This window comes from Aspergillus pseudotamarii (assembly GCF_009193445.1).
Source record: "Aspergillus pseudotamarii strain CBS 117625 unplaced genomic scaffold BDV38scaffold_23, whole genome shotgun sequence".
Classification (NCBI taxonomy): domain Eukaryota; kingdom Fungi; phylum Ascomycota; class Eurotiomycetes; order Eurotiales; family Aspergillaceae; genus Aspergillus; species Aspergillus pseudotamarii.
In genome coordinates, this window is record NW_022475037.1 from 296,148 (window position 1) to 323,361 (window position 27,214).

The window sequence follows — 27,214 nt, forward strand, 5'->3', positions numbered from 1 at the left end:
AGCCGCTTTGGTTTTTACTTTCTTCTTTAATTACATGATATTATCCGGAAACTGCCAACGAAATGTATTAAATGTACTTTTCAACATCCCCGCTTTCCCCCTCCTTAACTCTGCCCACTGTGGCATACTTGGTTATTCTCCAGAAATATACTAGTGTGGGTGGACAATATATTTAAACACATCCCTCACTCCCTTCAAATGTTCGTTGGGACAACTTAACGAGAGAGAGAGATCCTGGGTGTCCAAAACACTTATTACAAGTATAAAAGTAACCATCAGTATGGGTTCCACTTCAACATCGACTCTTCCACCCGACTTCCTATGGGGATTCGCAACCGCGAGGTGACTCGATTCTGTCCCCGTACAATCATCGACAAGCTATTTAACATTGACTAATACCTGATGTTCAATTTTGAACAGTTACCAGATTGAAGGAGCCGTAAACGAGGACGGACGAGGTCCATCCATCTGGGATACATTTTGCAAGATCCCCGGCAAAATTGCCGGAGGCGCCAATGGTGATGTGGCTTGCGACTCATACCATCGCACACACGAGGATATTGCCTTGCTCAAGAATTGCGGTGCCAAGGCATACCGCTTCTCACTCTCTTGGTAAAAAGCCGTTCCAATCTCTACGTATGCTCCTCATCCGCTTATGGATTCATCTTAGGTCTCGCATTATTCCACTCGGTGGCCGAAACGACCCTGTCAATGAGAAAGGCTTGCAATATTATATAAAGCTCGTCGACGACCTGCATGCTGCTGGTATCACTCCTCTCGTCACTTTGTTTCACTGGGATCTTCCCGATGAGCTCGATAAACGCTATGGTGGTCTTCTCAACAAGGAAGAGTTCGTCGCAGACTTTGCCCACTACGCACGCATAGTTTTCAAGGCTTTCGGCTCGAAAGTCAAACATTGGATCACGTTCAACGAGCCATGGTGTAGCAGTGTGCTTGGGTATAACGTCGGTCAGTTTGCCCCAGGGAGAACAAGTGACCGGTCCAAGAGTCCGGTTGGTGATAGTTCCCGGGAGTGTTGGATCGTGGGTCACAGTCTTCTTGTTGCCCATGGGGCAGCAGTGAAGATCTACCGAGATGAGTTCAAGGCAAGCGATGGTGGAGAGATTGGCATCACTCTTAATGGTCGGTATTTATCCATCTGAGCACATGTACTAAGATGTCTAACGTTTCTTCTAGGCGATTGGGCCGAGCCATGGGATCCCGAGAACCCGGCAGACGTTGAAGCTTGTGATAGAAAAATTGAGTTCGCAATTTCCTGGTTCGCGGACCCCATCTATCACGGGAAGTATCCAGACAGCATGGTGAAGCAGTTGGGTGACCGACTGCCGAAGTGGACGCCAGAGGACATTGCGCTCGTCCATGGTAGTAACGACTTCTATGGCATGAACCATTACTGTGCCAACTTCATCAAAGCTAAGACTAGCGAAGCGGATCCCAATGACACCGCCGGCAACCTGGAGATTCTGTTGCAAAATAAGAAGGGTGAATGGGTCGGACCCGAGACGCAGTCTCCCTGGCTGCGACCCTCCGCGATAGGGTTCCGGAAGCTGTTGAAATGGCTCAGTGAGCGATACAATTACCCCAAGATCTACGTGACGGAGAACGGCACCAGTTTGAAGGGCGAGAACGACTTGCCGCTGGACCAGCTACTCCAGGACGAATTCCGGACGCAGTATTTCCGGGATTACATTGGCGCTATGGCGGATGCCTACACTCTGGATGGGGTCAATGTCAGGGCCTACATGGCATGGAGTTTGATGGAGTAAGTCCCTCCGCTCGAGAAAACCAGCGCAGTAGATGTCTCGCAAGTCCAACCAATAGCTAATAATTATTGCAGTAACTTCGAATGGGCCGAGGGCTACGAGACACGATTCGGGGTGACTTACGTCGACTACGAGAATAACCAGAAGAGAATCCCCAAACAAAGCGCCAAAGCTATTGGTGAAGTATTTAACCAATACATCGAGAAGGCTTAGTATGGAGGTCCATAGTTGAATAAATAAATATAACATGCAGACTAAACCACTGAGTCCCTTGTTCACCTGTAGGCATCTTAGTATTCATGCAGTACGCTCCTACTTTAAAAGATATAAACAACTTGAGGAATAATACACACCTAAAGAAATCCCCATCAACAAGTCCTTGTCACAAAAACCATTAAAAAATATCCCCGCCCCCACATTAACTCCCCACAAAAGATGAAAGAGTATATTAAGCCAAAAAGGGCATCATGGACACGGAGCGTGGACCCGTCACCCTCCGTGTCAAATACAGTTAAAACACTCTCCCCACCAGGAAAGTACAATCCAATAATTCCTGTTACTCCCCCTCGATCTATTAAACCAACCCCCACCCACAATCTCCTCTTCCACTAAACCCTAGACTCCTTCTCAGGGTACCCATGGCAACAGGCTATATCCCCAGGAAAAGACAAGAGAATACCCGAACAAAGACCATCATAATCGAATCATCTAAGGGTAGCTATGCCTAAGCATTGCTTATCCTTCGCAATTTACAACCCCATACTCAGGACAATACCAAAATGATACATCGATCGAGATATGGAATACTCGGGTACTACTAACGGGAATTATTGATTCGTTTTCTACCCCTATAAGATATTCCGATGAAGACCCAAATATCATTATCATACAACATATATCTTCCGAAATGAAGAATGTAAATGTCTACGAAGAGCACAAAATGACTCATTACCCAGCACTTTATGTACAGCGCCTTGAGAATGGCTCTGGGGAAGGAAAGTCATGTCGCTTGGATACCTGACCTGGGAGAAGGATTACTTTAGAATCAGGTTGCTATCGTTATTGCGCCATGTTTGTGTCTGTTCCTGCGGGATGATATGTATGAGATGTTTGACTCTTGCGATAGCTATAAGATAGTAGAATGGGGTAAGTATCTATCAAATGATAGTAAGCTGACACTCGAGTCACAAGTCTAGGGAAAGGAGAGGAGCATGACTTGGGCAAGTTCAGTATTACGTCTTCGTTCTAAATTTTCTTACCTAGCATCGATACGAAAGGAAAACTGATGTTGAAAATAATGCACAAGAAACCATCACATCATTAGAAGCCACTATATACTGTAATGCTCATTATTCCTAATCAGAGCGCATATCTGAAGTGCTTAGACTCCATGTCGGTCATATCCTTAAAGCCATCGAGAACAGCAGCTTCCTCGCGACGTTCTGCACCTTCCTCTGATGACATACTGCGATCTCTCCGCAGATTTTCCCACTTCATGGCCATATACCCAACAGCACACAGAACAATCATCCCCGCGTAGCAGACAAGAAGGCCAGTCAATGCCGAATAATACCGTGGAGCTTCGCGAGCAAAGAAGATGTTGGCCCCCGCAACGTTTCCGCTCGCGTATACCGTGAACCAGAGCCCGTTGGCGAAGGAGCGTTTTGTATGGCCGGCCACATTGGTGGAGAGAAGGTTCCAGGATATAATGACAGGAGCACCGATGATGTATTGAAGCCATGTACAGCCTACCAATGTCCAGCGATGGTCGAGGTCCGTGAAACGAATGCCGAGGAGGCCACCGAATGGAATCAAACACACGACAGCCAACACTATACAGCGCGAGTCCCGCACGTATGTCGATATTAAGCCACAAATAGGGACTATCACAGCTTCGATAGCTCCAGTTGGCAGTTGCAAGAGCGTTGCATAAATGCCACTGAACCCATACCCTTTGATCAAAGATGATGAGAAATTGGATACACCGCCATTAATAACGCCGCAAGCGATGCCGATGCCGATACAGCAGAGCACTTTGACGTCGTGAAAAATCTCCAATGCTTGATGCAGCTTGATTTCCTTAGTCTTGACCCCGATCATATTCTCCGAAACTCTGTGAACTGCCACAACGCGCTGTCTGTGGGACAGGAATTTCGCGGTACTCGGGGAGTCGGGCATGAGCCAGAGAAAGAAGCATCCGGTAACGAAGTTGAGTAATCCAATCGTCAAGAAGATCAGCTGCCAGCTCCGCAGGCTAGTATTGTGTGAATGGCCTAGTCCAAATCCCAAGAGAGCGCCGACCATCGTTGCCATTCCATTCCCAGAGAGCCAGATGGCCATCCGGAGAGGCTGCTCGGCTCGTTTGTAGAACATCGAGGTGAAGTTCATCACTACTTGTCATTAGACAATTGCATATGCGATAGTCCCTAGTCGGTATATACTTACTGCACGGGCTGACGCCAGCCTCCGCCATACCCAGCAGAAATCTGAGTACCAGTATCCCCGCGTAGTTTTTGGCTCCAATATGTGCAATGACAAGGCCAGCCCAGATAATTAGAACGGTTCCCATGTACTTCGCGAGTGGCAAACGTTGGATCATCAAATTGGATGGCTAGATCCGGTTTATTAGCCTTCTCATTTTAATAGCCCAACATTGATCGCACGCACAATAGCCCAAAAAAGATATCCGAAATTGAATATCGCTGCCACCCACGAGTACCTTTGGCCCTCTAAGCCGAGGTCTGGTATGAACGAATAAGCGGAGGCATAATTGAGTGATAGTTTGTCTATTCAGCACAACTTAGTCAGGTTGGCACTAGAGTAACGTATGACGATATACTCACCTAAATATTGGATAACATATGTCACATATAACTAAATACGGAGCTTGTCAGAAGATTGTGAAGACATTAAGCGGCATCTTAAGTGAGCAAAGCTACCATGGGTAAAATTCGCCAGTCTAGGAACTTGCGCACTTCAGCGCCTTCGCGTTCGAGCTCTTCAGGCGATAGTTGACCGACTTCAGCATAGAGATCCGCTCCTATGTCGCGGATTTCACCCGATATAAGGTCACCATGTTTTTCAACACTGGCGGAGCTCCGCACATCAGCTTTCGTGTCATTAGTGGCGTCAATCATAAGGGCAAAGATGAGTAAAGCAGTCCACGTCGATCAATAGCACTGAAGTCGTTGTCGGATTTGTCTTTCATAGCTTGGGGTGTTTCTTCGGGCTGATTTATATCTGTGAATCAATTGGGCTCAGAGGATTGCAACTGATAAAAGACAACGTATGTTATCACTTGGCGCTCATCTCAACTGGCTTATCGAATGGTTGACCGTATATCCCCGCATGGGACTTAATGCATGGTTGCAAAGCAGACCCACTGCCTGGAAAGAAGCAAACCAATGGTTGAGAGGAGATAGCGAGAGATAGCCTAGTGACCTCGGCTGTGAAGGACTTTCCTTTTTAGGGCTGTGAAGCTTTGCGCTTTCAATGTTAAGATCCTGCATGTTATCCTTAACCCTGAACCTTCCCCGCTCGCTAGGCCACTAACAACTAACCTTATCTGTAGATAAGATGCGGAGACTCACTGATAAGTTCATACTGAGACTTGGCGCACGCACCTCTTCGCTTTTCCCCACTACGGACTAAATCGAAGTTCCGGACAATGTAAAATATTACCAAGTTTACAAACACCAACGCACCTTGCCGTTTTTCGGCTTATATAATAGTATCCTACGCGATGCTACGCGCTAGCTGGCCAATCAGAGCCTAGAGATTTACAGTGTCACGTAGTATAGGAAACTCGATTTTATCAACTATTACTTCAAGAAAATGCCCTGAACCCCAACCAGACCCCCTAACCACCGTCTCCTAAGTAGATATTAGCTTTGTGTAGTATGTATATATCCAGGGTAAGTACTTACTCGGAAACCGATAGTAGAAAGTAAAACAAAGCAACACTGAAAGGCAGAATATCTTTGAATCTAGAAGTCAAGTTAGTATACTATATCAATATAGTAGTAAAGGGGGGCTTAGGACTCACTGGAAGGCCCCATTGAGTAGCCCAAGTATTCCTTATCTCTCTGACGATCACAGAGATATCTTTGACGACCTTCAAGATATCTCTGACAGCGGTGACAATCTTCAGCACGTTGACGAGAACATTATCGACATCGGCCAAAAGGCCGGGCAGGAGCCCCAGGAAACAAGTGGTCTTTTTAACAAACCCCGGCATCGCGGGCATCGCGGGCATGGTGGCAGGATGGTTGAAACAGATAGAGGAGCAGAAGTAGGAGCAGCAGGAGTAGGAGCTAGCACTGGCACTGGAGCAGTAGCAGGCAGTCAGAGATAGAAAGAAAGGAGGAAGCAGATGGGAGCGAGCAGCCCTTCATATGCCTTCATTTTGGAACTGAGCTAGTCTGAAAGCAGCTAGGTCAGGACGATACAACACAATGCAATCGACGATGCAATGGCGATGCAATGGGCAGAACGCTGCAGAAGGCTCCGGACCAGGACGACGCAACACGGCGACGCAATGGGCGATGCAATGCGTTGAGCTCAGCGGGCAGGCAATACGACAGTGCAATGGGCGATGCAGTGGGCGGAATATAGTAGAATAAACCGGATCCTGGTAGTAGAATAGATCAGTAACACAGCAATATAATGACTGAGAAATAGATATAACAATCTCACAGACAATTTATAAGATTCAGAGCTCTGGTACACACTATCTAAATAGCTTCAATAATACGTGTCTCTACTCTAGCTACAATATAAGCTTGTATTACCCAGATACTACCACATAGAGACACAGAGTCCGACTTTAGTATCCTTCCTTCTTATCTCTATCGGGTGTAATTATCCCGGTAAAACTATCTGATTATAGTTTATTATTTCTGGAAAAACTTGTGTCTATACCCTTACAAGATATATATGACTCTTTTAGACAGGGCCTACTAATTGTTATAGGTAAGCTCGAAATATAGATAACAAAGTTTATTATAGTTAGAAATCAGATAGATATTCTTGAGATATTCTATATACTTGTATCTTTCTCTCAATCAGATTAAGATATAGATAATAGTATACAATTTGTAAAATCACAATTATTATTTATTACTCTATCAATATAATAGTCAGAATCTGATAAAGACTTAGACCGAAATACCACTTACTCTACTGGCTCCAGGGGAAGAAGGACTGGCCTCTTTAGATAATAACTGCCGATAGGGACAGGTAGGCGGCTCAGTAATCTTTATATATTTCTTCTATTTTGATAGACTATATCTCTCTTTATAGGAGGCCCAACAGCAGTGTATACAAGAATTACCGGGAAATATCACTTGCTGAGATTCTTCTCTAGAGTAGACCCAGTATTCAATACTATAGACACTATAGGCAGTATACCGGGCCTCCCCATAGAGCTGCTCCCCGAGTTCAGTTTTTATGATACGACTGATATAGCCTTGATCACTTTGTTTATCTGACTTGAGTTGAGCAAGTTTCTCCTGCGAAATTGACTACCACTTCTCTGTAACAGCAGGTGTGTATGGTGCTTTTGACTTTCCCTATAAAATCTAGTCCTAAGGTAAGTATAGCTGATTTGCTGTCTGCGCATCCAGAAACATATGGTACAACGTAGATGGACCTTGGGAGGAAGTAGTAGCAGGGGTCTCCTCAACAGTTTTCTGTATAGGAGAAGTGTATGGAGCTGACTGCTCTGGACAGGGCGCAGGAGTCTCGGGGAATAAAAGTTTTCAGTGGGAGACCTAAATTACTATCTTCCTTGTTATTGCCACTTTCCTTATTATTAATAAATAATAATTTCTCGTTATTATTCTCAGTATATAACTCTAATTTTAATAGGGCTGGAGAAGGCTCTGGAGATCTATTTCTTATATATAAATTAGTTAAAGCTCAAAATATCTAAATTAACAGAGTAATAGGAATTGCTTAGGCTTACGGTAATTGATTTCTTATTTGCCCCGAGCAAAGCTGATATTGAGAAATAATAAAGGCAAGTCTTTCAATATCTGCCTTGTTCAGGATAATAATGACAGGGTGCCCAAGTACTTAAATAGTAGTTGGTTAGTAAGTTATTGCAAGAAATATATCTGAATATCTAGTAAACAGAAGAGAATGGAAAAATACAAAAATATAAACAGAGAAATCTGTATCTACAATTTACTTGTTTCTGGTTGGCTGAGTTACCTAGTAGTCACTGGCACTTCACTTACAATCCACCTACACAAGCTACGCTGTACATATAAAATTCAATTTTCTTATTGGTCAGCGAGGTTGTAGGGTAATGTACGATCTTGTAGGATTATGTATAAATATATAGGACTGTATATGAGGCTATAGAAAGACCTACAAGACTATAACCCTATAAAAAGTGGGGTTCAGGCTCTATATATCAGTGTTCAAATATTTGGACAACCGAGTTCTCAAAGTTAAATCTATATATACGTATATATATACATACAAAAAATTATATTTAAAATTGATTATAATCTAATTTCTTCTGTCTTGTTCTCTTTCCCTCTTTCTAATACTTCAAATCTCTGATTTATCTCTTTCAATTACTTTATTCCGATCAGAATACCTAGACACTGGATAACACCTTACTATACAAGAGAAGTGAACTATAAGTATAATCAGAATATGTCTCCCTCTGAAAAATCCTGTAGACATTGCGGTCAAGCCAATCCAAACTTTTCAGAAACAGACAAATCGCCTTGTAAGATTATAGAGCTTAATAATAATAACTTAATAAGTACCGTAATAGATCTATATCTGTCAATCTATTTCCGACCCCCGATTTACAATAGACCACAAGAATGGCTGGTTATATACGCCGGGGTATCTGCACTCCGAGATATATAAATAAGATATAACCCAATACTGGCACTGCTGTATATAGCCAGCACCCTACCCCAGAGGATCCCGAACTTTTACAGTTAGTAGGTAGCGTGTTTCATTTGTCGACAATAAGTAAGGCTTTCTTAACTGGGGCACAGCAGGGATGCAGGCTGAGTGGAACAATATATACAGAATTATTAACCTGATAATATTTTTGTTGCTTCTTACAGGAAGCCAAAAGGCGAATCTGTATGTCTTGTGGGTGATGCCTATAGTAAATTTCTTGAAAATATTCTAAGGAATTATTTCAGACCCAATAGAGATTTAGGTAAATAGAAAGTCTATCTTTGTATAGGGTTACTAGGGTAGTTAAGATATATAACCCCAGTATCTTCTCAGCAACTGTTACCAATTATTGTGCCCGATGAGCCGACTATCAAAACAGAATCAGGTGTGCCTAATATATTAACTCGCGAGAATTCTCTAATTGAACTAACGATATCGATCTCAGATAGCCTGTCTATCTCAGATTGTATTAAATTTACTCTATCAGATCTTTTTAATAGATATTATACTATCTCAGTCTCCTTCGGCAGTCCTAATCCTTTTTCTAATCTATCCAACCGGTTATTATCTATTCGAGGGTTGTCATCAATTCCAACAAAGCGTTTAAATAAAGAAGACGCTGAACTACAAAGCTCAAGGACTAGAAGGCTGGAAAGGCAGATAAGACAGGTAGATAAACCACAGGCAGATAAATCACAGGCAGATGAACTACAAGGAGAGAACCAAGTTGGAGAAGAAACCGATGGTCTGACTACTCGAACACGCTATAGAGCTAGTCGATGTTAAATTGTTGATTATACTTTGGGCCATGGTATATTACTGAGCTCTATATATTGAATATATATAACAAAAGTTTTGATTTATTTGTTTATATGATTGCATTCTGTATCTAAATTTACTGAATTCTGTTCTGATTGGGGGATAGTCTCACTGTCCAATCATAACTCGATCTCATTATTATATAATCAAAAAACCGTGTGACAACAATCTCAGCTTCTCAATTTATTATTACAATCTATCATTACCTCTATCAAAGACCTATATTCAGAATGCCTTCAGCTATTGATCTGTCCCGCTATAAAGAAACTATTATTTCTCAGTTTCAAAATCATATATCTGCAGAATCTATCGCAGAGTATCTCTTATTAACCCATCAGGTAAAAGTAGCTGAAAAAACGATCCGACGACGCCTTATTGAATGGGGAATAAGTCGGCGTACTCCTTTGGTGGATACTCCTAAACTCCGTATCTATATTGCTGGATTATACTATAACTTCTGTTTCTCTGACAAAGATATTCTTGATGCTTTGGAGAAAGAGGGTTATTCTATTACCCCCCACAATCTCATTTTTCTACGTCGAAAGATGGGATTAAAAAAGGTCGATCTGTTAAGCAGAGAAGAAGCCGATAAGGCTCTTATTGAAACTGTCCAACAAGAGTTAGACAAAGGTGATATTGAAGGTCTGGGACGTGGTTATCTATATACATACTTCCGGATGCATGGGCATAATATTGCACGGTATAGTTAAATCTTGTAAAAGAGCTGTTTTTAATTGATACTAATTATATTATTAGAGATCGTCTATTTGCTGCTATCCGAAAGTTAGACTCTACAGATGTTACCCGTCGATTATATAATCTTCAACAGTATAAAGGGGCATATATTATCCCAGGTCCGAATTATCTATGGTCAGTTGATGGATATTGTAAATTACAATATTGGGGCATTGAGATATATGCTGTAATTGATGCCTACTCTCGTTATATTGTCTGGATATACGTTGGTGTTTCTAATCAGACTGCTGTAAGTATTGCTCAGCAGTATCTTCAGACAGTTAAAACACAGAATCTTTTACCTCAAATAATACGTTCAGATCGAGGAGTTGAAACACCACTGATGGCTGCTATACATTCTCAGCTCAGTCAGAAAGCTCAGCCTGAGATCCAATTTAATGAGTGTTTTCAATATGGGACAAGCACTGCGAATCAAAGAATTGAAGCTTGGTGGGGTCAGTTAACAAAAAGCTCAATCTACCGTTGGCAGGTATTACTACTCTATAATATCTTAATATCTAATTATTACTGATTCTCAAATCTATATAGGAATATTTTCAAGGTTTAAATACGGTTGGTAATTATGAAAATGATGTTGATGCCGATAAAATTGCAATACTTGCAGTTTATATACCTATTATCCGCTATAGTATCCATGAATTTGCTCGTCTATGGAATCTTCATTCCATCCGACGCCAGAGAAACCGTCCCCATAGTATTTCAGGGAAACCAGTGAAGCTATATTTCTGGCCGTCTAACGATATACAAGACCACGGTATAGAGCCAGATACTCAATTACTTGAGGATATAAAGACAAAGAATACAGGATATGGTAACTGTTTGCTTCTAATACTAGCTTGCTGTTTAATTTAGTATACTGATAGATAATCTCTTTAAGATATTGATCGATATCTGCCAGAGGCTACACTAAATTGGTGTACAGAGCAACTAAAGCAGCTCGGCTGTAACGATGATATAGTTAAAAGTTCATCTATCTTCTCTGATGGCTCTCGAGTGCATGAACAGATCTACCTACGACTACGTGATAGAATCAAAGCTCATATAGGGTCAGGAGAACTGCCAATTCTTAGTTTGCTTCCAACACCAGCAGATAATTGGTTTAATGAAGGCAATATACAAACGGAGAATACGAGGATGAGAGCTGACGGAAACTATGGAATTGATTTATGCAATGAGGGACCTGATGAAACGGAGTATAGAACCGGTATTGTACCTAATAGCGTATAATATAGATCGCTTAGTGATCATAGTTTATCTCTTTAAAATCAATCTAAAGACTAAGAGTCTACTTGATTACCCAATTCTGAAGTGTACACTGATAATTTACCCTGCCCCCTTAGAGAATACTAGTAGAGATGACCCAATTCTAAGCATCTGTAGAAGTGGAAGTAAAAGCCAGGACGTGGCCGAGTGTAAAACGCCAAGGTTTCGGTCAGAAATGTCTATTGTCCGGAACTTCGATTTAGTTCGCCGTATCCACGCTATCTAAACCATCTGACTAACAGAGCGGACAATTGTCCGCTCCTGCTGTAGCCGGAGGGCGAAGCCAACTTCCGATAGAAACGGAGGGAAGCATAAGTGGAACTTGTTTCGAAAATGCGCGCCCAAAGCTGTATGTATATAATAGTGGGAAACTCCAATAGTTAGCCCCAATAACAGCAGTTTCCATGATAAACCTCTTAAGTTCTGATCAATTCCTTTCATTTGTGCGGTTCGTGGATATACCTCGGGTGAACCCTTCCATCACCAGAGCTAGTAAGCTTCTTGTCTGTCATGGAGCCGGTAAGGGTCAACGACCAATATACTCAGGTCATATTATGCTGATGAGTACCAGACTGCTGAAACGTTCAGTCTTGTCGATGCCACCATCTCAGAGCTCGAGCATGCCTTGAGCGTAGGATGGGTCACAAGTGTGGATCTGGTAGCTAGATATCTCCGGCGTATCAGTGTGTATGATGCAGCTGGCGTTGAACTAAGTGCCATTCCTATTCTCAACCCCGCTGTTTTCGATGAAGCCGCAGCTTCTGATGCCCGTCGAGCTGCTGGTCTTCCCCCGCGACCCCTCGAAGGCATCCCTTACCTCGTCAAGGACAGTATCAAAGTCAAGGGTATGACAGTTGCCAGCGGTTCGCCCGCATTCGAGAACCTTGTCGCTACAGAAGATGCTGCATGCGTCCAGCTTCTGCGGGAATCTGGCGCGGTTCTCTTGGGAAGGACTAATATGCCTGCGATGGCATACGGAGGCATGCAGAGAGGCTCGTACGGCCGCTCGGAGAGTCCATATAATCCGGAGTACTTGACCGCAGCATACGCGTCGGGTTCTTCTAACGGATCTGCAACAGCTACCACATCAAATTTCTGTGCGTTCAGCTTAGGCTCTGAGACTGTGTCCTCGGGCAGATCTCCTGCTTCCAATAATTCCATTATCGCCTATACCCCATCAAAGGGTCTGTTGCCTCTCCGTGGAGTGTGGCCTTTATATCCCACATGCGACGTTTTAGTACCCCATACTCGCACCATGTCGGACCTCTTCAAGGTCCTTGATGTTCTTGCTGTTGTCGACAAAACACCTTTAGGAGACTTCTGGAATGAGCAGAAGATTGTCCCTCTACCCTCAGTGGACACAATCCGGCCTCAATTGTTCGATGAGCTAAAGGAGAGCTCTGCGCTTCGTGGGAAACGGATCGGTGTGCCTTCTATGTACATCGGTGGCAAGGACCCTCTCCCAGATAAAGTTTGCACGAGACCTTCTGTGCTCAAGCTTTGGGAAAGAACAAAAGGCGCTTTGGACGCGTGTGGTGCTACAGTCGTGGAGATCGACTTTCCAATGGTAACCACTTACGAAGCTAGAGCAAGCCTGGGAGAACTGGTGAGTGTCCAAGGCCTTCCAGAAGGCTGGCACTCAGTGGAAAGATGTCAACTTGTGGCTCACTCCTGGGATGACTTCCTAGCCGCCAACGGCCAGCCTGGACTTGATTCGCTTGCCTGTGTAGACCCCAAGACTATCTTTCCTCTTGCACCCGGCTCTCTTCGCGGAACCCCGGATGCCGCAAACCAGCTTAGATGGCACAAGATGGTCGAATATCCGAAGAACAAGCCCAATTCGATCTTCGATATTTCGAACCTAGAGCAGGCTATTAAAGCCCTGGAAAACGCACGGAAGGAAACCTTCGAACGATGGATGGACAGTCAGGGCCTTGATGTAGTGGTCTTCCCCGCTAATGGCGATATTGGCCGCGCAAACGCAGATGTGGATCCGGAGGCTTCTCTGTACGCTTGGAAAAATGGTGTGAAGTACTCTAATGGAAACCGGGAGATCCGTCATCTTGGTATTCCCACCGTTTCTGTCCCGATGGGCGTGATGGAGGACACAAAAATGCCAATAAATTTAACGTTCGTGGGAAAGGCATACGATGACACCAAGCTGCTGCGTTATGCGTATGCATTTGAAGAATCTACACATTATCGCCAAGTGCCGCCTCGTGTGCCTGGGTTGGACTCTGATATCGTTCATATGACAAAAAACCGACAGTCCTCTTCTATTCAAGGTCAGGTAGAACTGCCTAAAGTCACTATCACAGATCAGTCCAAGTGCATCAAGGATTCGACCGTGTATGTTGAGGTCAAAGGAAGTCTGCAATGTAGCCGCGGCGCGCAGTTGAAACAGTTGGTATGCTATATCAACGGTGAACTAATTGATCCTCGGCTTGATGGCAACGGATGGAGTTTGACTGCGACATATCCCGTCTCAGCTCGTGACGGCACGTGGTCCCGATGGACAAGCCCTGCTTTAGTCCAGACAATTGTTGTGATTGTGGCTCATACGAACACTGGTCAAACAGCTGGTAAATTGTTATTGCTATGATTTATCATATTCTCAATTTGTATATACCAAATAAAATATGTACATCATGCAGACTCTCTGGTTCACTATCTCATCAAGACCATGAAAGAGGATGCGACAGGCAGGCATAGTCTCTTGTATTTGCTAGCGTATATCGGAAATGGGAGGTTCTACCATATCCTCAATCATTGCGAGAACCTCTTTGTGCAAGTACTGTTTCTTTAGTTGTTTCAAGTAGGCTTCCAATTCACTAAAAGAACATACACACCGCAGCCGTTCGGGAAGATCTCCTGGGAGCCAAGAGGCAGAGTAAAGAAGGAAGTAAAATACTTTAGCGTAAGGAGTGGCATCCGGCCAACGGGTGGCAAAACAGGTAAGGCTGTCTGCACAGGCACATACGGCCTCAAAAGCCTGCTGTATATAATCGAGTCCCAGGCTCGCGGACTGACATATATAGAGAAGTAAAATCCCAGTCCGGAACTGAAACACAAGCTATAGCATATACGTTAGTAAGAATTCCCCAAAGACGATACTTGCTAGCGTAGACGCACCGCGGACCATGTAAAGCACATCACTTGACCTTCTTCCTGCAGACGTCTATAGTTAAGACATACCTCAACTCCAGCCGAAAGAATGTCATCAAGATCTTCGCGCATGAGATGCTTTCGCTTTCCTTGCATAAGGATGATTATACTGTAGTCATATAGTTTTGTCATCCACAGAGGATCGAGATAGGTCCTCTGCGCTTCTTCCACAGAGTATTGAGGTATGTGTTTCCTCCAATCATCCAGCGCCAGCTTGAACGACCTGTCATTCGAATTTTGGATATCAGTTGGCTCATCCCAGTATCTTCGGATATTGGCTTGGATTTTTCGCAATCGGAACAAGTGTTGCAACGCTGTGTTCGTGTTTGAGACGTCCAATATCGCATTGCTAAACATATGAATCTATGACTTCCCCGTTAGTCAAGGCTTCGAAGATACGAAGTAGTTGAAATAGCGCTCAGGTATCCGTACATCATCATCAACAATCCTATAGGCCGCAGAAACTGGTCTTTCCCACCCGGACACTATGATCTCATTCAACATATAACAAGTGATGAACATTAGCTCATTAAGGTTGGCATTCCTTCCCGTCATGTCTCCCAGGATGCTCTCCGGACCAGAAGAGATGCGTTTCTGAATCTCGGCCAGAGTAGCTGAACAGAACGGGACGATGGAAGAAACTGACATGGATATTTCTCCTGAAGAAGGGCAGTGAAGAGAGTAGATAATCATGAGAATTGACGCTTGTATCTGAAGGGTAGCGGACGCTTCTGCCATAACATAAGGGTAGTACGACAGTGCCGAGGAATACATCTCTGCCGCGCGATTTGAATGATTCTGCCCGGGCTGGAGAACGTTGTATGACAAGGAACCAATGGCATACACCATCTGCACAAAAAATCCTTTCCATGGTTCTGTCTTCGCATTTAGGCTCCAATCATGACGCCAGGAACCCCAAGCGTTGCAATCAAATAATGGCCACATGAAGTGTGTAATCGAGAAGTATAGGTTGGTGTAGGCTTCTTCGAGCCAGAATGAATAACCGCCCACTACGGCAAGGTCATGTAGAGAACCAACCTCTGTTGGTTTAGAGCCATCCACATTCGTATCTCTTGAGTCGAATCCATCACTTGCTCTAGAGTTTGTAGAATCCCCCAGCGATGTGATGACTGAATGTGTATTCGACCCCGGAGGCTTTCGTTGCAAGTCGAAATCCAAAAGATCGCAAAATATCGGATATGCGTTGGCATCGTTGTCCTTATGAGTATCAGGACAGCAATCAGACATTGAATCGCAGGTAAGCAGATCAGTCGGCTCGGTTTGGACACCAAAATCTCGTGTTTGCAGCGATGTTGTTGAGGTGCGCGACCCATGTTCTAACTCAGCAACTCTGGCCTCTAGATATTTCAGATATTCCACAGCAACGGTTACGTTTTCTCCATTTTTGTAAGAGTTCGCTGGTAGACATTCTGCACCTCTTCGTCTGCATTCTCCACAGGTTGGTTTAACATGGTCACATTTTCGCTTCAATCGAAAGCAACGAGCGCAGGCGAGAACCTTAAAATGATTTGCAGTCCGCGGCATAAGTCATCGAAGGATTTATGAAAAAGAAAAATGGCTGTCCTGGACAGGGTAAATGAATGAGTGAGTGAGTGAATGATTAGATTTAATTAAATAGCAACGAAAGATAAGAACCAGTCCGGTTCCCCCACTTCATTTGAATTTACTCCGCATTTATTTAATTATGTGGGGAATTTGAAATTGTGCCAACCATGTCGTCGATAGAACTGCAGTATATGCAACCTTAATGAACAACATTGCCCCTTCTCCGTTGTGTACGTGTAGGTAACTTGCAATTACTCCTTGTGTCCTAGAAAACGCGATTACTCCGAACCCCTTTGGACTACGTAAGAAGGACAAGAGCTATACATGGTGAAAGATAGAATAAAGGTAACGAAGATCATGCATAGTTAATTCATAGCTGAAAGCCAGACCCGTGTATGCCAGAGTTGGAGACTATTCCTTAATCCATCTCTGATGAGTTTTATCATATCCGATGACCTTCAGGTCAATGTTCAACGTCTTCAACATGAAGTCCATGGTGAATTCCTGTTAGTTGAGATTAGTATCCTTATACCCATAGGAAGACTTAATAGAAATAAAAAACTAACTTCTTCTTCAATCTCTTTGTCTCCCTGGCCCTCATCGTGACTCTCCTTGCGACCCCTTAGCATCTCAGCCTTCCGAGCCTCCAACTCATCTTCATCCACATCAACCCTTTCAGCCTCTGCGCTGCCGTACCAGGTCTCCACCTCCTCTTGCTCCCACTGCGTATTGTTATTCTTCATTCGCTCCCTCCAAGCCTTCATACCCCCCATCCGCGCCACACGTTCCTGAGCTCCAGAGAAAGCTTCTTCGGCTGCGTTCTGGCTGACAGATCTCCACTTCGTAATCAACGATTGGAGGTCTGCATCTCTGGTCGAGGACTCGAGCTGAAGAGCTTGTTGTGCAGTGTCAAGTTCAGATCGCAGGATAGCAAGTCGTGACTGCAGCGCCCTTTCTTGCTTCTGAAGATCAAGAATGACTGGGTCAGAGAATACTGGTTTTTTAGATGAAGCTAGATGGTTTATTTGCGCTTTTCTTTTGTGAGACTCCAAGCTCGAGGGACGCGCAGACGACGGGGAAGATGAGGTCGCAGATGGAGTGCGCGCATCATTGGTGTCAACATTACTTTCTTCTTTGGATAATGCCTCGTGCTTGGTCTCCGAGACTTGCGATGGTCGGCGGAGGGGAGACTTGAAAGGTTTGGAAAGCGCCGAAGCTGCATTTTCCACACGACGACGCTTTCTATTGAGGTTGGCGGACGACATTTTTTTTTTTTTGAATGTCCTGCAATACTTGAAGTAATTACATTGTATCGAAGCGGCTTTCATGCAAGTTGAAGAGAAGACGGAGTGACCCACCTAAAAGGCCATGCGCCAAGGACTTCCAGGACCTACTTTTTCTTCATTTACACCAACATAGAAAATCCTCTTTTGACAACTAGCAAAGAGATTTTAGACGTCTTGGTATATATCTTTTTAGAATATAAAAATTGTTTGTTAATCTATGCTGGGATCAGTTTAAATACTTATATAACAATATCACCAATGAAAAGATTCGTCTACAGTTGTAAAATCTTCCACTGATCATTAAATGCACGATATACAGACTATGAGTGCTCCTCATCAATGCCCGACGCCGCCTGCTACCCATTGAGCGAACTCCGGGTCTCCAGGACGAGGGAAAAAACCTCGGTCCTCATTTCCATTCCCCGGGGCTCCTGGATTCGCGCCGACATTCCCATCTTGTCTCTGTCTGTTCCGTTGCTGTCTCATGTATACAAGCACTAGCAAAGTCGCGGCTAAGGCAACAATAATAAGGCCTTCTAAAACACTTTCATCGATATCGAGCTCCAGGTCGTCGTAGTAGCCATCTTCATGACGGTCATCCATATGGTGTCGATCTGAACCACCCGATAGCAGGTCATCTTCTTCCTCGGCTCGCTTGTACATCTGCGCACGATAGGCTTCCTCCTCTTCGTCGTTCTCAATGAACGCTGCAATCCATTCTTTCAATGTCCGCCGGGGCTTTGATTCTGAGAACGGGGTCAGCAGAAAGCCTATTACTAAAGTTGACTGCGGCATCCATACCTTCTTCGTCTTGGATAGAGTTGATCTTGCCGTTCGTGATTCTGTTCCAATAGCTCCGTAAACGAAGCTTCAGTAAGCTCAATTTTACGGGTAGATAGGCCTCAGTACTCGTCTCGAGTGCTAAATCATAGTATCGTTTGGCCATGTGAAAATCTTGTTCCACAGCGATGCCATTCTCATGCATCCAGCCAAGATTCCAATAGGCTTGTGCACTATAATGCACTTCAGCGGCACTATGGTAGCAAGTGGAAGCTTTCTCAGCATCTGCAGCAATACCAATACCGCCCAGGTAATAGTCACCCATCTTAACTAAGGAATCAATGTTTGTCTGTTTGGCGGAACGAGTCCAATAGATAAGGGCCAGCGCGGCATTCCGAAGCAGAGACGGTCGAGGTTTCTTGGCTCCCGGTAGGATACGATCAAAGGACATCAAAGAGCGTTGCTCATCGAGCAGGAATGCTACGTTGGACTGCGCATGCTCATAACCTTGCTCCGCGGCCATCATGGCAGCAACGAGAGCCCGTTCTTTGTCATCATTCTCATACGCGGTGTTTGCCTCATCGAATGATGAATGTATCACTTCAGCTCGTTCTGCGACCATCTTGTAGTATGATGCAGCCATTCCACAATGCCGTTCCCTACCAATACCATTATTGGACAATTCTGCCAGGTAATAGAAGGCTTCCATCCAGCCCCAGCGGGCAGCTAGCTCAAAATACCGGGTAGCCGTTGGGACATCACCTTGGTCCAAGAACAAAGCACCCAGTCTTGTTTCTGCGGCGGGGAAATCTTGCTCAGATGCGGACTTGAAATACGATGCAGCCCTGAAAGCGTCCTGCTGCACGCCATATCCATGGAGATACATCAGTCCCATTTGATGTTGGCAGAGCGAATCTCCATTGGTCACTCCACGCCTGAACCAGGTGAGGGCAGTGGCAAAGTTTTGCTCTACACCTTCGCCACGGAGATACATCATCCCTATATGGCCCGCTGCTTTCGATGCTAATTTCTCAATTCCAAGTGGATGATTCGGGTTTACAGACCCGTCCTTATTCCAATAGCGTTTTGTGATTTGTTTGAAATACTTCATGGCCTTTCGAAGATTTCTAGGCAGACCTCGCGAGCCTTCGTAGTGCATCTTGCCTAGGCTGAAGGTAGCCTTAAGTTCGCCCTTTCTCGACATAAGGTCCAAGTACTCGAGGACATCTTCCAAGCTGGCTTCGGTGCTTGAATGTGCTGCATCACGCATGGCGTTTGGTCCCGAACTGGATACACTGGCACCTTCGCCATATACGCCGCCCTCCTCGTCAGCCCAACGGTATGATTCCCGAATCATACTATGTCCCCCAGGTGGTCCGGATCGGAAGTACTGAATAGCCTTGTCTGCAACCTTCTTATAGTAATACGTTGCATGGTCGCAATTTCTGGGCATCCCAATGCCAGCATGATTTCGGTAAGCGAGCGTCATCTCCGACCTCGTGTTGCCCCCTTCCGCGGCGAAAGTATGGTATAATAGCGCCTTCGCCTGGTCTCGCTCAACTCCACCTCCGATACCTGTCGCATACATAAATCCCACCATATACTGTGCTGTACGGTTCCCAGTGGTCGAAGCAAGACTCTGATACCACTGGAACGCTTGCTTGAAGTCGCGTGGATGCGTGTAGTTGCCGTAGAAATTCAACTCCGCTAAGAGGAACATCGCATCGGGGTTCTGATCTTTTTGCGCAGCGATCTTAAGTTCGTTCACGGCCTTTGCGACATTTGGGTGGATCTTCTGCCGCTCAACATTATCTGATGGCGGGCCATTCAGGAACAGAACGCGGAACGCCTCTTTAAAGTAATGTAATGTGTTCCCCAATATGCCAGACGGTTTCTCGGACGTGACGATCGGGATCTTTGAGTTACGGAGAATTTTGAGGGCGGTATCAACGTGTTCTAGAGAGACCGTTATCATCTTAGTGCTTAGAGCGACAACAGCTTAAGCCGAACGGGGACACTCACGGCTTCCAGGTCTAGCGCCAGAACCCTCTGTCCCACCTGGAGACTGGTCTGGATGCTGATATGCTTCGTGAGCGACATCAGTGGACGCCTTGGATTCCACTGCAAGCGCCTGCAGTAGCACTAGATCGTAGTCAAGAGATGTCAGCTTCCATCGTACGTTGAGCTCCGCACCCAACACTCACGAAACGCCAAAGGCAAGAAACGCCATAACCACAAGTTTTTCATGTTGTCAACAAGGAATTGTTAATACTGATCAGTGAGAAGAACATGGCGAACTGTCCCCGGTTAGAAGAGCATCGCCAGATCCAGACGGATAAGATTAGGAAAGTAATCATGCATTACATGCTTCCTAAGAGCTCTAATGCGGAACGGGCCACCTGTCCACGCGGAGGTTCATTTCGCCGACACTACAAAAAAACCAAGTACTACATAAATAGTCCTACAAACTGATAAGGCTCAGCATTACCGATCTTCTTCCTCAAATAGGTCTCATAATAGCTGCTATTTTTGTTTTTCTTAATGTTTTTTTTTAATATAATTTTTCTTTGCATCCATAACCCCATTCGCACTAAAAGCTGTGTACAGGAGAAAGAGAAAGATTTGTGACCGCATCATTAATACACTCCGTAGCAAAATCATATTCTTCCATGCAAACCAGGGGAAACAGCAACATGCAAGAGGATCAAATCACTTTTAGAGTGATGAACCTTGTAGTCCGGGGCAATTCTAAAAGACGCTTGGTAATTTCAGTGCTCAAAAGAAAAGGAAACAGACTTGGCCAACCCACAAACCTCGTTCGCAATTTGAGCGGGCTGGCTCCGAGGCTATCGAATAAGGAATAAACTCATTGGGCCGAAGCATGAAAGAAAACATACATGCAGGAAGGAAAAGAGAAACGAGGCTACAGACGCCCAAATTGTGGAAAAAATAACCAACCAATTCCGCAACTTAGAATGCAAAATGTTTTCTTTTTCGAGGGCTGTTCGATGAAGTGATAATACAATGATACAGAGAAGATACGCATTAGAGCAAACTTCACTGGCGAGGGGACCTTCGAGAAGGGTTAGTAAAGGTAAAGCCTAGGATGCGTGGAAAACAAGACTTACGACGGGCTGAACGCCGGCGACGTCGGACTATAACCAGGGGAGGTAGGTCCTCCGGGAGATGTCGGCGAGCCGGCAAAATTAGGAGAGGTAGGAGAGTATGTCTGGGGACTCGTGGGAGACCACCCAGGAGATGTAGGTGTATACTTTGGAGAGGTTGGTGAAGTAGGCGACAGGTGCCGAGCGGCCCCACCAATAGCGGGACTGGTTGGGCTGTAGCTTGGCGACGTTGGGCTGAATGCAGGCGAAGCTGGACTGAAGCTTGGCGATGTAGGACTGTAGTTTGGCGAGGTCGGCGAAAACCCGGGCGAGGTAGGAGAGTACGACGGTGAGGTCGGCGAAGCCTGGCCATACGCCGGTGATGTTGGCGAGTAAGCAGGTGATGTCGGTGCGAAGGACGGGCTGGCAGGAGAGAAACCCGGAGACGTCATGGAGAAACGAGGGCTGGTAATTGCCATACCAGGCGACGTTGGTGAGTAGCTCGATGACGGGGAATAGCCAGGAGATGTGGGGTTGGCACTGAATGGACTGCTGGGAGAATAACCAGCGGGACTCGTGGCCGCTGGGCTGAACCCGCCTCCAAAGCCACCGGTCGGCTGATACTCAGTAAAGCCGCCCGGGGATTCAGCACCAGCTTGGCGGATAGGAGAGAAGTTCGATTCGGGATCAGGTGTACCGATATAAGCGTTATCCTGCATGGGTGAACCGGTGTCATATTGAGTGGCGGCACCGTCAGAAATGATCGCATCCTTGGCGCCGATGGCTCCCATCACGCCAAAGCGAGCATTATTCGAAACCACAGTGTTAAGCATGTTCTGGTCGAGGTAAATGTCAAACTCTCCAGTACCGGCAGGTGCCATCTGTCCCAGAATCAGGTTTTCAGACACGCCGCGGCAATCATCCAGTTCTCCAAAGGCTGCGGCCTCCAACAAGATTTCCACCGTCTCTTCGAAAGAACAACGCATAAGAGCACCGTTGTCAGCACGGTTGATACCATGCCGTGTGACTGGCGTCAGGTAACCACGCACAGTCATAACGTCGACCAGGAGAGCCAAATGACGGTGATTGACGTAAGAACCATCAAAGGCAAGCACCTGTGTCAATTCGCGAAGAACAGCCGTACGGGCGGCTTCGATACCAAAGACCTCAAATACCTCAATAAACTGGTTGGAATATGTGCGGCTGGCATCAACTCCAGGAACAGCCAAAACCTCGCCAAGGGCAGAGCCACTTGTCTCAAGAACCCATTCCTTGCAAAGGGGATCAACCTTGCTGGTGAATAATGAGCCGTCCTCGAGGACTCGGACTTTGCTCTTCTCGTTGATAAACGCTCGCTCGACACCGTTGACACCGCGAAGTGTTAAAGTATCCAGAAGATGTTGCTCAAGTTTCTTAAGTGTGACGTCATATTCAATATCGTCATCGTCTTCATCCTCCTTGTGGTCCTGGATCTGTCGGATCCGAATAACCTGCTCATCAGCGTTGTTGTCGCTAAAGATAACAGCGATATCCTTGGGATACGCCTGTTTGATTCTGGTAGCAACATCCTGTACTGTAAGACCCTTGTCAAGAAGCTTCGGCCGACTGAGAATGATACGAAGTAACCATTTGGACTGGCGAGAGGAATCATCCGCCACATCTTCGGGAATAATGAAGTAGGACTCGACCATGTCTCGGTCATTTTCAATAACCGTAGACTGGATGTCGGGATCGTAGTAGATCTCGGTGGCCTCGGTAACGGACCGCAAGCTAGTATGTTCAACGACGCTTCGCAATTGCTTCGCACCCTCCTTGTCATGAGTTCTGCCAGGTTCCTGGTAAACAGTCATAGAAGGCGTCTTGATATTGGTTGCAACGTTGAGAATTTCCTTCAGACGAGGCACACCAAGTGTGACGTTCTTGGACGAGACACCAGCAAAATGGAAAGTGTTCAGAGTCATCTGTGTAGCTGGCTCTCCGATAGACTGGGCAGCGAGAACACCAACCATCTCACCAGCAGGAGCGTTAGCTTTAGCGAACCTACTTTCGATAGCTCCGATAACATGCTGGAACGCAAGTTTATTCATAGAATACTCGGTGACCAGTCTTCGGAACGCTAGACGACTCCGAAGTTGCGCCTTGAACAACAGTGTGGCGTTCTCCTGGGCTTCCTGCGAAATCACGTCATCACCGCGCACAATAAGTAGCCGATCAAGCAATGCTTGCACCTGAGGAATAACTTCTGCTGGGTGCAAATCGCTAATTGTTCCCTCGCGGATCCTGAACGTAGTCCTAGCCATCTCGAGGATTCGCTGGACGTTGATTGGAAGCTGCATCATCTCCTCGTCTTCCTTAGCCACAGAACGGAGGAAAGCACGGTCTTTGAGAAGTTGCTCCCATTCTTCATCCAGGTATCTCTGGACTTCAACGTCGCCTGCAATTTCATTGGCCTGTTCCAAGACCTCTGGACCTAAGCTGCGCTCAGGGTCCATTAGATCGACACGGAAGCGATCTCTAAACTTGTCGTCAGAGCATTTGATGATGTCAACTCGTTGGTTCTCAATATGGGCACCGTCAAGGCCGTCTTCTCCGTAAATAAACTGTATGATATCTCCCAAAGAGTTACGGACAGTGCCATCGTACTTAACCATTACTTCTTCCAGAGCCTTAACCAGCTTTCGCTGAATATAACCGGTTTCTGCGGTCTTGACAGCTGTATCGATAAGACCCTCACGACCAGCCATGGCGTGGAAGAAAAACTCAGTGGGTGTCAACCCACGCAAGTAAGAGTTCTCCACAAAACCACGAGATTCTGGAGAGTAATCATCCTTTGTGAAATGGGGCAAAGTACGATACTTGAAACCGAACGGGATACGTTTACCCTCGACGGATTGTTGACCCACGACAGCAGTCATTTGGGATATGTTGATGGTCGATCCCTTTGATCCAGAACGGGCCATCTGGATGGCATTGTTCAGATCCTTTAAGCTCTTCTCAGTTTCACTGCCAGCTTCGTCACGAGCATTGTTAAGTGCACGCGAAACCTTACTTTCAAAGGTTTCTCGCACGTTCATACCAGGCAAGGCCTCCAAGGTATTGTCCGTAGCACTAGCAGTAATACTTTCAACCTCCTTCTTTCGTTCCCGGACGCAGTTCTCAATTCTTTGGATAGTGACTGCGTCTGGAATGGTGTCACCAATACCAATACTGAAACCATTGTGGAGTAGCCAATAGTTAACAATAGCCTGTGCACCGTTGAAGAAGGCCACAGCAGTACCTGGCCCATATTCATTGAAAATGGTGTGGATGACACCACCACCACTGGCACCAACAGTCTTCTTGGAGAACATTCCATACATCAACTGTCCACCATGAATAAGAAGACCACCGTCGTTCAGAGGGGCAAACTTCTCAGAGAGCGCTGAGTTGTCCTTATCCACACGGAGAAGATTGAGACCCGAAGGAAGCGCCATGCTAATAATTTGCTTACCAGTCCATCTAGGCCTAGGCTTCAAGATAGCTGGCGGGGGAATCACGCCGTCCCAATCAGGAACCCACATCATAAGATTCATTACTTGTTCCTTTGTCAAGAATGTATCACGCCGACAAATCTTGTAAATACCGCAGAGCGTATCCTGTACGATACCCATAAGAGGTCCGTTTCGCTGAGGGGATACAATGTTCATAGGAACCAGAGCAAGCTGGAGTAGTTCTGCGCGAGACTCCTCACTTTGAGGAACATGCAAGTTCATCTCATCACCGTCAAAATCGGCGTTATAAGGAGTTGTCACAGACAAGTTGAGCCGGAATGTGGAGTACGGCATAACGCGGACACGGTGACCCATCATAGATTCCTTGTGAAGCGATGGCTGTCGATTGAAAAGAATCACATCGCCATCCATGACGTGACGCTCTACCTTCCATCCGTACAATAATTGTTGGCCTCCGGCTCTTTTAGCATGGCGCAAGTCGATACGTTCACCGTTATCTCTCACAATATACCTTGCTCCAGGGTGCTCGTTAGGACCATTCGAGACGAGCTGCTGCAATTTGTCGATGTTGTACGGCGTAACAACTTCGGGGTATGTCAAAGTCCTTGCGATACTTTTTGGCACACCAACCTCGTCAAGAGACAGGTTGGGATCACCTGTAATGACAGTACGAGCTGAGAAATCCACACGCTTACCCATCAAGTTCTGTCGCAAACGACCTTCTTTACCCTTCAAACGACTGCGAATAGCTTTCACTGGTCTGTTTGACTTCTGCATAGCCTTTGGCTGGCCAGCAATATCGTTGTCCATGTATGTGGCGACATGATACTGTAATAGAGACTCGAACTCCCGTACCACGTGCTCTGGGGCGCCTTCCTGTTCGCAACGCTGGACATTCTGGTTTGCCCGAACAATTTCAGCCAGCTTGTATGTCAGATCATCCTCACCGCGCTGGCCACTAGTGCTACCACCCACAAGCACACTTGGACGGACAGGGGGAGGCGGCACCGGCAAGACTGTGAGAACCATCCACTCAGGACGAGCATAGTCATTACTCAGCCCCATGATACGAACATCCTCGTGAGAGATGTTACGGAAGATGTTCAGAGCCATCTGGGGGGTGATTGTCTTCTTCTCTGGCTGCTGCATATCCATCTCGTCCATCATGCTCTTGCTAGGTTTCCATGTCCCCACCAAGGTGATTCCCTCTTTGCGAATAGTCGGTTGGGCATTTCCGCACCCACCGTGCATTCTCGTTGGTTTGGAGCTCTCTTTCGCATACGGCTCGTCCTCGTCCGGAGGAGGGTCAGCTTCACATATCGTGACATCTTTCGATAGTCGCCAGATGTGGTCGAAACGTCTCTTCGGGTCTCTCATGCGTAGGGCTTCAAGGAACTTGGAATCAGACTGGTTTCAAGTCAGCAAATCTGCCATATTAGATTTGCCATCCCGTGAGGGATGACTAACCGTGTTGGCTTTGATCTTTCCACAGTTGTGGCAGACCGTCTCAAGAAGCTTCTTGATTTTCGTCAAGAAACCTATAAGTGGACGTTAGCAATAACCTCAAAGTATACAACAGCGAAATATATAAACATACCGATATGAAAAACAGGAGTGGCAAGCTCAATATGTCCAAAATGTCCCGGACATTCCTTCTGGCCTTCCTCACAAGTCTCGCAGTTCCATTGCCGATCGATGGTTCCCAAGCGAGGATCGTTCAGACCTTTTGTTCGCGGTCGTTGTCTTTGTTCATCCTATTTTACACCCAGTCAGAGGCGATCATAACTAGGCGGTCAGGAAGAAGCGATTAGGAAAACAAACCATAGTCTCCGGGTACTCCACATGGACCACACTCATTCGTTTGATCTCTTCTGGTGAGAAGAGACCAAACTGAATTTCCTTGATGGTGCGCAAAGGCGCCTTGGAATAGGGAAAGTAAACGTTCGACATGATGGCTGTTGTCGCGGAGACGTGTCACTCGAGAGATGGGGCTGAATCACGGATCGAACAGATCTAAGGATGAAATATTGCTAACAAACGTCTCGAATAGCTCTATTCTATCAATAGTCAGGCGTGCAGAAGCGACGATGAAAGAAATTGCAAGCAGCTGGCCGGGTGAGGCCTTTGGCAGCCCTTGCCACGAGGGCGCCTGCGACCTTGTTCTCCGACGTCGCGAAAGTCGAAAAAGGGCGGAGGAAAAAGATTCACGGTCGGTCTTGGCGACTTTTCCGACTCGCAAAACGATATCGCGATGCCAAACGCGATGATCG

General features: G+C 45.8%; 6 protein-coding genes across 6 annotated transcripts; 3 read left to right on the forward strand and 3 right to left on the reverse strand.

The window, feature by feature from the left end:
* Positions 1–280: 280 nt before the first annotated feature.
* Positions 281–2,012, forward strand: BDV38DRAFT_292476 (glycoside hydrolase family 1 protein; the record flags this gene model as incomplete). The annotated part of the gene is made up of 5 exons (XM_032062016.1): positions 281–342; positions 421–612; positions 671–1,143; positions 1,198–1,783; positions 1,859–2,012. The coding sequence occupies 5 exons, from the start codon at positions 281–283 to the stop codon at positions 1,995–1,997; spliced, it is 1,452 nt and encodes a 483-aa protein (XP_031914178.1). The 3' UTR covers positions 1,998–2,012.
* Positions 2,013–3,143: 1,131 nt separating this feature from the next.
* BDV38DRAFT_292479 (putative MFS allantoate transporter) lies at positions 3,144–5,054 on the reverse strand (the record flags this gene model as incomplete). The annotated part of the gene is made up of 5 exons (XM_032062017.1): positions 4,724–5,054; positions 4,628–4,658; positions 4,452–4,570; positions 4,230–4,395; positions 3,144–4,174 (listed from the first exon to the last, which is right to left on the reverse strand). The coding sequence occupies exons 1-5, from the start codon at positions 4,919–4,921 to the stop codon at positions 3,144–3,146; spliced, it is 1,545 nt and encodes a 514-aa protein (XP_031914179.1). The 5' UTR covers positions 4,922–5,054.
* Positions 5,055–9,741: 4,687 nt separating this feature from the next.
* BDV38DRAFT_245507 (uncharacterized protein) lies at positions 9,742–10,279 on the forward strand. Its single transcript, XM_032054442.1, has one exon. The coding sequence runs from the start codon at positions 9,764–9,766 to the stop codon at positions 10,241–10,243; it is 480 nt and encodes a 159-aa protein (XP_031914180.1). The 5' UTR covers positions 9,742–9,763; the 3' UTR covers positions 10,244–10,279.
* A 1,677-nt stretch (positions 10,280–11,956) lies between these two features.
* Positions 11,957–14,358, forward strand: BDV38DRAFT_292481 (amidase family protein; the record flags this gene model as incomplete). Its single annotated transcript, XM_032062018.1, has 3 exons — positions 11,957–12,000; positions 12,099–14,134; positions 14,207–14,358. 3 exons carry the CDS (start codon positions 11,957–11,959, stop codon positions 14,356–14,358), a joined length of 2,232 nt encoding a protein of 743 aa, XP_031914181.1.
* Positions 14,359–14,669: 311 nt separating this feature from the next.
* Positions 14,670–17,548, reverse strand: BDV38DRAFT_270858 (putative DNA repair protein Dds20/Mei5; the record flags this gene model as incomplete). Its single annotated transcript, XM_032057217.1, has 4 exons — positions 14,670–15,080; positions 15,150–16,161; positions 16,597–16,601; positions 16,850–17,548. The coding sequence occupies 4 exons, from the start codon at positions 17,546–17,548 to the stop codon at positions 14,670–14,672; spliced, it is 2,127 nt and encodes a 708-aa protein (XP_031914182.1).
* A 357-nt stretch (positions 17,549–17,905) lies between these two features.
* On the reverse strand, positions 17,906–26,894 carry BDV38DRAFT_270859 (DNA-directed RNA polymerase II core subunit RPO21; the record flags this gene model as incomplete). Its single annotated transcript, XM_032057218.1, has 8 exons — positions 17,906–18,315; positions 18,371–20,305; positions 20,372–20,491; positions 21,063–21,097; positions 21,478–26,351; positions 26,412–26,482; positions 26,542–26,698; positions 26,766–26,894. The coding sequence occupies 8 exons, from the start codon at positions 26,892–26,894 to the stop codon at positions 17,906–17,908; spliced, it is 7,731 nt and encodes a 2,576-aa protein (XP_031914183.1).
* Positions 26,895–27,214: the final 320 nt, after the last annotated feature.

Coding starts and splice junctions, on each gene's coding strand:
- BDV38DRAFT_245507 (XM_032054442.1), top strand. CDS start 9,764: ATGCCTTCAGCTATTGATCTGTCCCGCTATAAAGAAACTATTATTTCT.